The 13835-nt window shown below is 44.1% G+C and overlaps 1 protein-coding gene across 20 annotated transcripts in view; it reads right to left on the minus strand.

The window, feature by feature from the left end:
• Fam184a (family with sequence similarity 184 member A) overlaps nucleotides 1-13835 on the minus strand; it is a 131772-nt gene that overhangs the window by 49428 nt on the left and 68509 nt on the right. For all 20 annotated transcript variants that reach the window (XR_006064464.2, XR_013045003.1, XR_013045002.1 and 17 more), the window contains exons 3-6: nucleotides 12764-12899; nucleotides 10345-10526; nucleotides 7425-7622; nucleotides 2218-2340 (exon numbers count right to left, since the gene is read on the minus strand). Coding sequence is in view for 12 of the 20 variants with exons in the window: in XM_016007072.3 (XP_015862558.1) it covers nucleotides 2218-2340; nucleotides 7425-7622; nucleotides 10345-10526; nucleotides 12764-12899 (639 nt within the window). In the remaining 8 variants the exon portion in view is untranslated. The remainder of the gene's footprint in view (nucleotides 1-2217; nucleotides 2341-7424; nucleotides 7623-10344; nucleotides 10527-12763; nucleotides 12900-13835) is intronic.

Consider the following 13835-nt stretch of genomic DNA (forward strand, 5'->3'; position numbering starts at 1 on the left):
AGCTCCAGAGCATGGAGAGACACAGATGAAGTTATGTGAATTAGAAAAAGGACTTCCTTTCTTTTGGGAAATAAGAGTTCTATGGAAATCTAAGCTATTTCTGAATTTCTCCTATAAACAGTGCTGACATTTTCTCAATAATCCTTTACTATTTACTTACATGGTAAACACAGAACTGAAGCTACTGTCAAAGGGCATGTCCATCTGAGGCTCCCACACAAGCTGCTAAGCCCTTTCCAGAAAAAGTACGTGATTTCATATCGCCCTCGGCGGCTTCCGGGTGTTTATCTCTCTCTACACTCGGCAACACTGCATGGCCTCAATTTTTTATCACAGTTCATTTTATGGTCATGCGGTGGCATTTTACAGATTCCTAGTTCTTAATTTAGTGAGGTTAAAATTATTTTTCTTGTTTCTGTTTAGTTTGTACCAACAAAACAGTGGTGCCTGTTTTCCTCACTGTTTTGTAAACACTCTAAAGGTAGACAAGACATGAATTTGTTTGTGCGATTTATCAACCATTTATACTTTCCTTCTTCCTTTCTTTCTTAGGCAGAAGTTCTATCTTTAATTGAGAAAGCAAACAGGTCCTGCTGTGGCTCCCATAGAGGTGCACTGACATTCAGGCCACAGGAGACATACAAGGCATGTGCTACCATGACTTAGAGAGTTGTGGCTGAGTTCCTAACTCTGCTCTCACATCACTGCAATGGGGGCCATTCAGGGTCATCGGTGGATAGGTGCTAAAATTCTTAAGAATTACTCCTTATGGTTTTATACACTTATTTATATTAGAACATTCACAATATCGCCAGTGTTTCATTTCTTCCCAGTTAATACAGTTACATGCATAATAACGTGGTCATATAATCTGTTTTCACTAATGATTTGTGAATAGTTTTTACGAAAACCTTGGTTAACTGGGAAATGTGGCTATCCTTCATTTTAAGTTCCTAAGCTGACTAGCAATCCTCTCCCTGGAGATCTGAGTCAGCAGGACAGGAAAAAGGCTGCTGGTCTGAAGGGATGCCGAAGGAGAGATGGGGCAAGAGCCAAGAGACACTCGGGAAGCCATAATGACGTGGCACCAGAGCATCGCCAGGATACTGAACCATGATTGAAAATGCAGCCAGGAGAAAAGTAAGGTACACATTTGCTGCAACTCTTCTCAGAGAAGTTCCAGGATGTAGGTTGGGAAAACACTAAGACAAGCCATTTGGAATTGAGAGAGGAAGCCTGAGGAGCCTGCCTGAGACACAGAGGGTCACTAAAGAGCCTTCTAATGCATATAGGCTGGTAACTGTGTGGATGGATTCTGATGAGCATGTGCATTGGTGAAGTCGGTGTGGATTAGCTAGGGCAACAGAAGACAGACTGGGCTACCATCAGTATCGACCATACGCCTCTATCGTTCTCCAAGGCAGTTTGCTGTTTTTTCTCTGGATAGACATTTAAAACCAATCCAAGAACACCGAGTGCAATCTACCGCCTGCTCAGGGGCACATGTACCTTTTGCTGTGGCTTCTGTGGGCACATTTGGAGTAATAGAAAAGTGGCGTGCGCCAGCTGTGGGGAGAGATGAGGTCAGTGAGGAAGGAAAAGCTGGCAAGGCTCTTGAGAAGGGCCAAGACAAGAACTGAGTCAGAGAATTAGAGGGAGCTCACCCAAGAAGCCACAGAGGGATGAACTGGAGAGAAAAAGGCAAATATTAGGGAAGCATTTAGCAATTGCCTCAATGGAGACAGAGGAGGAACTAATGTTGCAATTTACAAAGGTCTTTGCATATATTTACTTACAGTTTTTTTTTTTTTTCAACTTCTAACATTTTTCTAATATTCTATCCTTAGCCTTTTCTTTTTCGGGCTAAATAATATTTTCATATAATTTAACAATTTGGTTTAGAAGCCAGTATCTGGACCTTACAAAGTTTTTCTCTCTCCAAAATGAGGTACGGTGTAGAGAAGACTACATTGCTAACAGTTGCTTCCGGGTCACTTGGTGAGGTCTCCGCTGCTTTGCAATCCTCCACAAAAACACTGGCATTTAATGTTTTTGATAGTAAATGTTTACCTGATGGGACATAGACACAGTGTTAGGAAAAGTCAGCACCGAGTCAAGATCTTTGGCCAGTTCTGTTGACCTACCTACACACTGCCACCAGATTAAGTTACTACAAGCGAATATGTAATGTAGTTGATAGGCCTAAAGAGCTCTTGCCTCCTGATTGGCTGAAGCCAGCTTGTCTTCCAGCACTTGCTTTAGGTTTTCTAGCTCTAGTTGAAGCTGATTTTTATCCTCTTCCAGACTCAGTTTCTCCTTTTTATATTGTTCCTCCAATTCCTTAGAAAGAGAAAAAAAATGAAAAATTAGTATGACTGAAGAACTATGTATACTTTAAGACTCTAAGAAATGCAATCATGTTAATATTTTACTTTTCAAATTATCTCCCCTTATAAAAAAATCACAGTTAACTGTGATACCATTTAATACTAAATGGAGTAGATCAAATCATTCTGATATAGCCATTAGATAATGCTTTTAATCACAAGTGTGTGTCACTGGCCAACCTATCCTAGAGAATCAGAAAAGCATGATAGAAATGATAATTTGGCATGATAAAGCAAACAGTCTCTTGAGTTTTCCATTCTTTTATATTAAAATGCAAAAATTCCTATAACTTTTGTGAATTCACTATTCAACCGTGGAATGTAGTTGGGAATTGACCAGAACAAAATGAAGATAACTGGATTGTAAAATCAGTTACAATGATATGTACTAAAGAACTTATCTTTTTTCCAGGCATGCTACTTATGACCTGGGCCTCACAGACAACAAGATGTGGTATGAAGGCTGTCTTAATAACCCATAGTACCAAATAAGGAACCACCTACTCATCAAAATTAGACATACAGAGAAGAGGGATCTAGGCAGGGAACTGATAAACTTTGAGAGAGAACTTTAGAAAGAATGCAATTCCTAAGTGTATAAACTGACACCATAACCACTCCACAGTATGGGTAAGGAGAAGGTTTTTATTTTAGTTGTAAGAGAGAGAACAGCCAGAGGCATCTGGAAGAGTCCAGGACACAGAGAGAGAGAGAGAAGTAGGCTGAACATGGCCAGCTGACTGGGCGTGGCCAGGGCTATCTGAGAGAGCGGGGAGAACAGCAGGGGAGAGAGAACAGAGAAAACATAGTAAGAGAAGCAGGGGCAGGCGGGAACAGAAAGAGTGAACAGACCTGCGGGAGCAGAATAGCAGGGTTATAAGGAGAAGGAGTAGCTGGGAGAAGAGAATCTCGAGCTGGAGGGAGTTGAGGGTAGGGAAGGAGGTGAGAAGGGCTTGGATGCTAGCTTGGACTCTGATATGTGTAACAGGTCCTTGTGATACTGAAGGAGCCCGGGGGCCAGAATGAGCTTTGATATGCTGTAGGCACCACAGGTAGCCATGTGTCCCTTCTGCCAGAGGTAAGGGAAATGCTCCTTTTGGAAGAGGGGAATCAGCTTCACAAGTTCCTGAGCAATGCTAGCTTTTCTAGCTTTTGCTAGAAATCCTCCTTGAGTCCAGGCTGAGCTCATTTCTGGATGTACTGCTTTTCAGAGTTTGGGGGATAGAGTTTCCTTTGGACCTGACACTAAGTAGAGTTTGGAGAGCACACCAGTTAAAAATAATGGCAGAGTAGAGGGGAACAGAGCATTCCAGGAAGAGGAAAAGGAATGTCTAAACACACAGAGGCACACACACACACACACACACACACACACCTTGGTAAGAGTTGTGGGAAGGTTGTGTTAGGGCCCTCCATGACACATTGGAGTTGGATGATATTCTAGGAGTAGCCACAGGCTTGGATATACAACTGGCACCTAGCTATGGTTTATTATGGTGAAAATATTTAAATCACAATCTACAGAGGGAAAGGTGTGAACGAGGAGTCTACAGGAGTCCAAGGGCCCTGCACACTGCGCATGCTCCGAGACTCCTCTAGCAAGCCGTGACAACAGCAGGAAATAAAATCTGCAGGGAGGCTCCCGAGAGACTTGGAGCCCAGGTCTTTTTCTCTAGGGCACCCTCTTCCAGTGTTCCAGGAGGAATGTAAGTGGTCTGCATTTTCACACTATTGGTGCATACAGTTTAAGCAGGCGAGCTTTTCATCTTGGGGGATGATGACACCCTTCTGAAACCCCAGTTCCTAGGGGCCAGCCAAAGACTAGCCTGTCTGAGGAGAGGAGTCTTGGGTGCAATGTCATCTTTTCTGCACAGGTGGTCCCTGCACTTTTGTCAAGATGGTGAACTATGTTTGGTAAGAAATGCAATCCTTTTGCAATAAGTAAGGAACAGAGAGGTCGTCTAAGCTAAAGTCTCTTTATTTTTTCACTTTCAGAAGCATATTCATTAGTCACTAAGCCCTTTAAGATAATTCTTACCTGTTTTCTTTTATTGAAAAGAGTGTTTCCCCTCCCTCTACTCCTTCCAGTCCCTTCCATCCAGATCCATTCCTTGTCTCTCATTAGAAAAAAAAAACAAAACAAAAAAACAAAAAAGCACCAGACTTCTAAGGGATAATAAAACATAATAAGATAAAACAAAAACTACCAGGTCAGAATTGGACAAAACAAACAGAAGGAGAGGAGCCCAGGATACCCGCTGTTGGCATACTCAGGAATCCCATACAAACACTGGAAGCATAACGTACTGCAGAGGACCTGGTGCAGAACCCCGCTGCCCTGTGCATGCTGCCTCAGCCCTCGGGAGTTCAGATATGCATTGACCTTGTTGATGGAGAGGACCTTGTGGTAGTCCACCCCCACTTCCGCACCTTCCATCCCCTCTGGCTCTTACACATTTTCTGCAGACTCTTCTGCGGAGTTAGTTCCCTGAGCCCCGAGGGGAGGGATTTGAGGGAGACATCCCATTTAGGGCTGAGTGTTCCAAGGTTCCTCATTCTCTGCATAATATCCAGCTGTGGGTCTCTGTGTTTGCCCCCAGCGGCTGGAGGGGGAAACTTCTTGGATGATGACTGAGCCCGCCACTGATCTGTTTCCCCTCAATGTTCTTTAAAAAAATATTACTTTGACACTAGAGAGAGGCCGTTCTGGAAGGAAGCTGGTGTTGGCGGCTTACACACTTAGTATGTTAACTAGGCAGCAACAAGGGAAGCGGGCAGCTGGGAAGAAACAAGCTAATTGGGTAAGGGGTACAGCTATGGCAGCCCAGAGTGTTCTCTGGCAAATCCCTTCCAATAGAAACTTTCTCTCCAGGAGCCCAGGAGCCGCAGGAGGTAAGCAAAGTGTCACAGGTGTGGTGAAGGGAAAACTTTTGGGATTCTCAAAGGCTCCTCCCCAGCTTCATAAAAACAGGAAAAAATGGCTGGGGCCAGAGCTCTGGCCAGCCCGAGTCTCTGAGACCTGTACAGCTGCCTGCAGCCCATGGAGAGCGCCTGCTCCAGCTGCAGCTTGGGGCGGGAGGGGGCTTTTTGTAGATACAGCTGCTTCTGAGTCACCCCTGCTCCCTGTGACACCCCATCCATGCTCCTGCTAGGAACCCCAATAATCGCGCATCGCTTCCCCAACTTGGACGCTGGTATAATTGTTACTTTGGTCTGTGACAGGTTCCCTTTCCGGGGTGAGCGGGTGTGTGTACTGCTTCCCCAAGGAAACCTCCAACACAACACAGAGCTTCTGAAGTGCTCACACACAGGAAAGTCCAAGTCATCTTTCCAATGGCAAACATGTTCGGAAACAGGTTTTAAGAACTGTAAGTGGGGTTAAGCAGTTAAGAGCACCGACTGCTCTTCCAGCCGACCCAGATTTGATTCCCAGAACCTACCGAGTGGCTCACAACCTTCTGTAATCCAATTCCAGAGGCTCCAAGGTCCTCCTTTGGTTTCAAAAGTCATTGCACACATGTGGCACACAGATACATGTACAGGCAAAATGCTCACACATAAAATAAAAATAAACATATTTTGTAAACAAACCACACGTGGGCTAAGGCAGGTGCCCACTGCACGCATTAGTGTGGAACCCTGGGTAGTGCACAGCCGCCTCCTTAAGCAGGCCCAGGACCACACAGGGATGGGACGCCTGTACCAGCACAGAGAAAATGGCAATCAGTCTTGAGAAGGAGTGCAATCATTTTTGTCTCTGCCTAGATGGACACATACCAGGTCTGAAAGAAATAACATTCTAACAGAAAAATCTTACTTAAATTTTTTATTTTTACAGCTTAAAATATTTCTTCCAGTATTTATGCCACAAAATGAAGGGGTATTAAGGCAGAAAAATCTAAATTTGCATTTTATCTATTCTACTTAATCAGGTCCATGGTTTTGCAAAAATCATTTAGGCTTATTAAATATAGTGTATACTTCCTAATAAAATGACACTAATCTCCAAGTCATGAGTATGAAGGGATATGCCACAGAAAAATCACTTGCAAACTATAAGGGGCTACTATATAAATCGTTAGCGCCCTTATGAAGAAACACCTGCGTGGGGGTATTTAAATGCCACACGATTTGACAGACCCGAGAGCCAACCAATTCTTACAAACTGCATGTGACTGAGTACATCCCCTCATCAGTAAGCAGGGGGCAGCAACCAATCAGCTGTCAGAAGGGTAAATCGGAAAAAAACACGTGTGAAGCCTAACTGCAGAATTCGGGACATGACACCAAACACCCACAATGTTATTGATCCCCACAGCCAGGACATGGCTGAGTCCTCAACAGCTGTTCTCCTGTGGTCCTTACAGGAACGTGATGGGACCGATCACACCCTCCTCTGTCAGAGAAGGTGGCGGAGGCGCAGCGTAGGGTCCACGCCACCACGGCTGACAAGCAACGAGCTAAGTGTAAAGGCCCAGGGGTGGCAGACAACTTGCATTCCCTACTGTGTGCTATTGGCTGCCACGCAGTACCATTCACAAGGTGATGACTTACGAAAGGAAGGAAAAGAAAAACACAAATACGTGAATAATGTTCCCAGGGAAGCTATCTACTAGAAATAGATACAGTGGTGAATTAAGGCTTCCTGCTTGGTACAGTTATCACATGATGAAAAAGCCCCAGATCAAAGAGTGTTTCTGTTACGACTTATATAAAGTACTCTGTCCTAAAATAAACCATGCGCCCACCAAGAACTTCATGTAAGCCAGGTATGGTGGTACACGCACTTGGGAAGGGGCAACAGGAGAAAGACAAGGAGACCAGGCTGAGTTACACAGTGAGGCCGTGTCTCAAGAGGAGGACAGGGAAGAACTTTAACGTTTATGGATGTTACCACTGGAACCAGGATTTAAAGCACGATGACAAGATAGGAGCCATGAAATTCAAGCAATTGTTCGTCCACAGTATGGGTCATGTTGGACCATCACCAAACCCTCACCACTTTCAACCGTAGTGGTGAACGAAGTTTCCACTCACCATTTGTAGCTTTTTCTTATCTCGGCTTGCGTTGCTGTGGACAGCCTCCATCGCCATGTGGTGCTTCCAGGCTAACTCTTCTAAAGTCTTCGAATGGGCCTCGTTTAATTGGGCCACCTCGCCTTCCAATCTGTTCTGCAGGTTTTTAAGCTCCATTTCATAATATTCTTGCTGAGTTCTCTTTGCTTCGTTTACTTTCTTGAATGAAAACACAAAGAGATTAAGAAGCAGCACCCCTTTTTTGCTTAGCGCTATCAATGTCTGAGCATCTTAGACATATGTGGACTGGCATGAACGAGCTGCTTTGGGATCGAGACTTTGAAACCTTACAACTGGTGCTGTCAGAGAGTGGCAAGGTGCCTGAGGCAAAATAAAATATGTTAAATCAAGAAATAAAAGAAACTGCCAGGAAGGCCATCACTGTAGCTCGCGAGGCTCACAGCTGGGTAACAGTAGTGGGCACATTTCTTCCCCGGTGGCAAGCAGAGCACTTTTTGGTACTATGAAAGCTAGCCAGCAGGGATGAAGCCTCCCGGTGAGGACTAGCTTGATTTCTGCATGTCCTATGACTCAAGCTTGGGGGGTGTCTTCAGCAGCAGGGTCTTACCATTACGTTTGGGGGCATAACTAAGAACAATAATGACGATGGCAGGAATGTCTTGGGAATAACCATTTACTTTCTGAGTGGATTTAAGACCCATTCCACAAGACAGAACTCACGTCTGGGCCAAGAACCGGTGCCTGGGCCCTAGTGGAAAACCTACTCCTATTACTCTGTTAACTAATATTGTATTAAGCTGTCTTCCACATACTTATACCTGTAGGCCACTGCAGCTCTCACTTCTCAGCAGAGAAGCTGCTTTTTGCAGTAGATGGGGATTACTATAGACAGTCACATCACAACGTGCAGAGAGCAAGAGGCTGGGGAGTGCTCAGCCCTAAATGGGACATCGATGCCACAATCCCTAACCCCAAGGCTCAGGAATCATCTCAGAGGAAGAGTCAGAAAGATCAGCCAGGGGTAGCGGAGGACTCCTTTGGAAGTGTTTTCTGGCCATTACAGGACCACTGCAAACATGCCCTTACAGGGTCACGGCAGATGCACAAGGCCTACGCCAGAGCAAGCCAGCCAAAGTCCCAGCATGAATGGGGAAGGGGCTCACACACTCCCACCTCTGGATGGGAGCTGCAGGCAATTGATGGCTGATAGGGGAAAAGAGGCAGTTTGCTTGGGATGCAGTTCTTAACAGGCTGCCCATGTTCCAGTGGATGGCCCTGCACCCATACACAATTCACATACTCAATGGAAGCATTACATGGACTCGGGTTTAGAAAGAGCTCATGAATTTGAGAGGAAAAAGTGGTAGAGGTGTGGGAAGGAAGAGCTGAGAGGGGAAAGATTCGATCAAAACACATGACAACACAATCATGTGTGAAATGCTCAAACAATAGTTGTTTTTACTGCTAGGAAAATCAAAGGAAATGGAGTGGGTAGAGCTGTAAAATTTACAAGTAAGACTTGAAGGCTAAAGAGGTAGAAGAGAAATGAGAGGATGTGAAATACCACGGTTAACTGTGTGTGGGAGGGGGGAGGTACAAACAGTGCAATGTAAGATTCACCAATGTAGTGATAACTACAGACAGGGAAACTGAGGCAAACCCAGATCCTATGGCATGGTGGGAAGAGAAGGTAGCATCAGATGGAGGAGTGAACTGGAGTGAGCAACAGATACTTCTAAATGTATTTAAATTCTGAGAGGAGAAGGGAGAACATAGCCCAAACCCACGCTTGTTTTGTGGGAGAAATAATTAATGGCTTTCTATGAAACGGTCCAATAAATAGGCAGCAACTGTGGTCTAGAGGACACATTAGTGTTTAACCTAGAAAGGCACAGTGCTGCTTTACGAATTTTCACAATTTGATATCTGTCATCTTCTTTTTACTTCTGTAAAATCCTCCTAGAGTCAGACATCATGTTATGGGCCTGTAGTCTTAGCTCCTGGGGAGGCTGCCATGGAGGATCAGACGTTCAGGGCGAAGGTTAGCTGAGACTTACAGACCCTGTTTCAAAATAAAAAGTGAAAGAACCTGGGACTAGAGTTCACATGCACAGCATGTCACTAACATATGCAAGGCCTGGAGTTCATTCCCAGTTCAAAAAACAAAACCCAGACCAGAAAGAGAGGAAGGAAATGGGGATGGAGGAAGGGAGAGAAAGAAAAGACAAAGAAGCTTCCTGGAGTATATGTAATAACATACTTCATTTGTTTTTTTTTTTTTTTAAAAGTATGTTTAGGGGCTGAACGGCTTAGCAGTTCAGAGCACTGGCTGCTCTTCCAGAGGTCCTAAGTTCAATTCCCAGCAACCACATGGTGGCTCACAACTATCTGTAATGAGATCTGGTGCCCTCTTCTGGTGTGCAGGCCTACATGCAGACAGAACACTGTATATACAATAAATAAATATCTTTCTTAAAACAGCATGTTTAATATGATAGTTAATAAAATACAAATCCCAATGCAATAAGAGTTAATTCAAGGCTGGGCAGTGGTGGCACACGCCTTTAATCCCAGCACTCGGAGGCAGAGGCAGGCGGATCTCTGTGAGTTTGAGGCCAGCCTGGTCTCCAAAGCGAATTCCGGGAAAGGCGCAAAGCTACACAGAGAAACCCTGTCTCAAACACCCCCCCCCCCCAAAAAAAAATAGTTAATTCAATTTCTGGCTTAAAATAAATTGAAATTCTTAGACTTTTAGAAAATACATTATTACCCAAATATTTGGAATGCATACATAAAATCGCATAGCCTCCCTTCAGACCTCCCTCCTCAAAACAAAGCAGACAAGAACCATATGGCTCCTGTGCAGTACGAGTTGGGATTTGAACTCCCCTTCCCATCCTCCGGGTACCCATCACCATACCTTCTCCAGCTCCAGCACCTGCAGCTTCTGTTCTTCATCCAGACTCTGTGTTCTACTTTGCAGAAAAGCTCTTTCCTCTTCAAGCTGACATAATCGCTCGTTGGCTCGGGATTTTTCCGATTCTAAATCTTTAATTGCAACTTCCTGGGTCATCTGAGTTGCTCGAAGCATTCCGATATGACCTAGAAACCGTCCCCCACAAAGAAAATCTCCTTAATTTTTAAGTCCGTTGACATCAAAGTGTCTCCAGTGACATAACTGGACTTCATGCCCGAGTGGCCACACGGCTCTCTTTGGCTTCCTCGCTGTACAAAGGGAAAGGTTCACCATGGGACTGTCTTAGCCAATTATAATCCTCTAAAAAAGAAAGTCCATTTTCACACCTAATGCTGCTTCCTTGTATCATTTCACCTCTTAAAAAAGGAGAAGAATGCAAGCTGAATAAGTTGAAGTAGGAGAAACTCCTCCATAGCTGATTTAAGAGTCTGTTGGGAAAGAGAGGATGCACCGAGTGATACTATGATACGAAAATGAGCCGTTTATTCTTTTCTGTTCTCTCTTTCACTCCCACCCCTCTCAGGCTCTGTCTCTCACTGTCTCTCTCTGTCTCTGTCTCTGTCTGTCTGTCTGTCTGTCTGTCTCTCTCTCTCTCTCTCTGTATTCAGGGAACAAAGGCTGTAGACAGCAGTGTAGTTTCAATTGAATTTGTTTTATATGAAGACTAGATCAAAACCAGAGGACAACACATTTATGAAAAAATAAAATAAATGACAGTGAAACTGGGTGAGGGGTGGTGGAAGGGATGAATATGATCAAGACACATTGTTTACATATGATAAAGACATACTGTTTACATGTTTGAAACTGTGGAAGAATAAATAGAAGATTATTAAAATCTTCTACTTAAAAATGGGTGAGGAGAAGACACAGGTAAAGGGAGGGATGTGAAATCTAGAGTGTGGAACAGGTTCTCCTGGAAAGCATCACTGAAGCTGAGATTTTCAAAGAACCCCGGACAAACAGCCAGAAAGAGCCTACGGTAGCCCAGGCAGTGGGAAAGCCTAACATAGGCCGAGCATCTGCGGGCTCGCAAATTGCCTGCATCATTCTTCTGCTGCATGCTGCATGCAGGTCATTGAAAATGACTACTTTATGGGCAAGAAAGGTCACCATGAGCCAATCAGAATGAAAGGGGGTCCTGAAACAGCTTTACTGGATACACTGTCCACTTCGACAAAAAGCACCTTCAGATGACCTGGACCAGCATCTTCCTACAAAGGGCTATGCAATGAAGAACGCCGGCCACACTGGAGGGCTGACTCAGCTGTCCTATATGAACCCACCTCTGTTCCCTACATACAAATTCTTCCAGAGTCAGACAGGCAGACAGACAGATGGAAGGAAAGAGGGAGGATAGTAAAGAATAATGGCTCATTTTTCTGGAGTGTTTTCTATAAAAAATATACTCCTAAAACCAAATAATATGAGGCCTGCTGCGGCAGGATAGAAAGACAGGGGACAAGATGGGGACATGGGAAGGAAAAGGAGCCACTAGGCTCAAAGCTCAGGTGAGGTCTCTCACCAGCTGAAGCTTAAGCATCCCAGTGCAATCACCATGTGTTGTGAAAACTGCTCCCAGGGAGACAATGCTTCTTTTACATAAATTGTTTCCAAATAAGAAAGTAAAAACAGCAAGAAACTTTGCTTAAGGCTTGAGCACACAGAACTTTGAATCTGGTCTTCTGCCTTCCCCAAATATTTTCTGGGAATCCCATAGACTAGGCTATTTACTTTTATTGACCATAAATGCTTCATGTGATCTCAGGATGTTACCTTGACTAAAATCCTAGCTTAGAAGACCCCGGGAACCCCCTTTCAACCTCAGATTCCTTGACAGCTCCAAAGCTGACAACTGGAACCACACCAGCATCATAAACATGGCTACTGGAAAGACAGAAAGGTGCAGCTCTCCCTTGAGAAGCCCACACCCACGTGTCTTATTTGTTCAGCGTTCACCTCTTTTCTGTTGACCCTAGATTTAAATGCATGTTAACAATCCCTTCAGGCAAACAACTCTGCTTCAAACTGGTTCATCCTGAGCATCCTTTCTGCAGTGAGGCCAAAGACCAGACTTAACCTCAGTGGAGTCCTAAAAGGAACCCTCGCAGGCTGCTGTGGGGAGGGGGGGGAGGTAGGGACTGTGCCCCCCACAACTGTTGACAATCTCATCATTTCATTGTTATAATTACTCAAGGAGATGTTAGAGACTTAAAAAAAACAGTCTGAATAATTTCAAAATGTTAGAAGGAATGGTAAACATGAAATCAGAAGAACTTTTAAAACACTCAGACACTGTTTTGAATGGACAGCAAAGTGCCGGTTTTCGCTGAGCACCGCACCAAGCTATGTGTGGACATACTAGCTTTGAGGACAAGGTCTGAAGCTTGCTGCTGTAAGCGTTCCCGGGCAGCTGCCAGCTCACTCTCCACTTCCTTGTGCTTGCTTAACAAGGCCATTTCTCCCTCCTTGGCATCATCAAGCTGTTTCTGAAGAACCTGAGAAAGATCAAACAGCCATAATCAAAATGCAAACAGGACACTAAGCTAAATAATTTATTTAAATTACAAGCAACACCTTTCTCTTACTGGAAAGTTGTGCGTAACTAGGACTACTTAGTTTTAAATCCGTTAGATGAGGTAACACAACATGACATTTTAATGGGTCATATGACCCAATTAGGGAAGTCTATTTCCACCCTGCCTAATGAATTCTAAAGCTCTGTAGATCCTCACACAGCCAGGAAGATTTCTGTGCCGTCACAACAAGATTTGTGGAGGCTTTTGGCATCTTTTCTGCATGTGGGCTACCTCTTACTAAATTCTACTTTTTGTTTTGTTGTTTGGTTGTTTTTTCGAGACAGGGTTTCTCTGATTAACAGCCCTGGCTATCCTCAAACTCACTTTGCAGACCAGGCTGACCTCAAACTCAGAGATCTGCCTGCCTCTGCCTCCTGAGTACTCGGGCTAAAGGTGTCACCACCAAAAGCAATGATTTTTTGTTCAGTGTCTAAATACCAAATATAAAGGCAGATCATCCTTACTGAAGAGAAAAAGAAAAGCACAATTAACCCCTAAGCTCAATATTTTAACTCTGACGGAAACACTACTAGTAAGCTGTTTAAATGAAACTTATGCATAGTATCAATAAGATTTTAAACTTATCTTTTGGGGGGCTTGATGTCTAAACTGCTAACAAATTGGGTAAAGGGAATAAAAATGACCCTTTCCACTTCTTTTCCTCACAAAGGCAAAGACAAAAATGGGGTGGGGCGGGACTATAAAGTGGTATAAATATAAACAGCTGATCCTAAAGCCACCCAGGTTGCTCTCCAAATCAATAAAGTAATGCATATGAGGAAAGTGGGGAAGACTGAGCAATGGCTTAGCAGTTAAGAGTACTTGCTGCTCTTGCAGAGACCTTGAGTTCAGTTC

This window comes from Peromyscus maniculatus, chromosome 16 (assembly GCF_049852395.1).
Source record: "Peromyscus maniculatus bairdii isolate BWxNUB_F1_BW_parent chromosome 16, HU_Pman_BW_mat_3.1, whole genome shotgun sequence".
Taxonomy (NCBI): domain Eukaryota; kingdom Metazoa; phylum Chordata; class Mammalia; order Rodentia; family Cricetidae; genus Peromyscus; species Peromyscus maniculatus.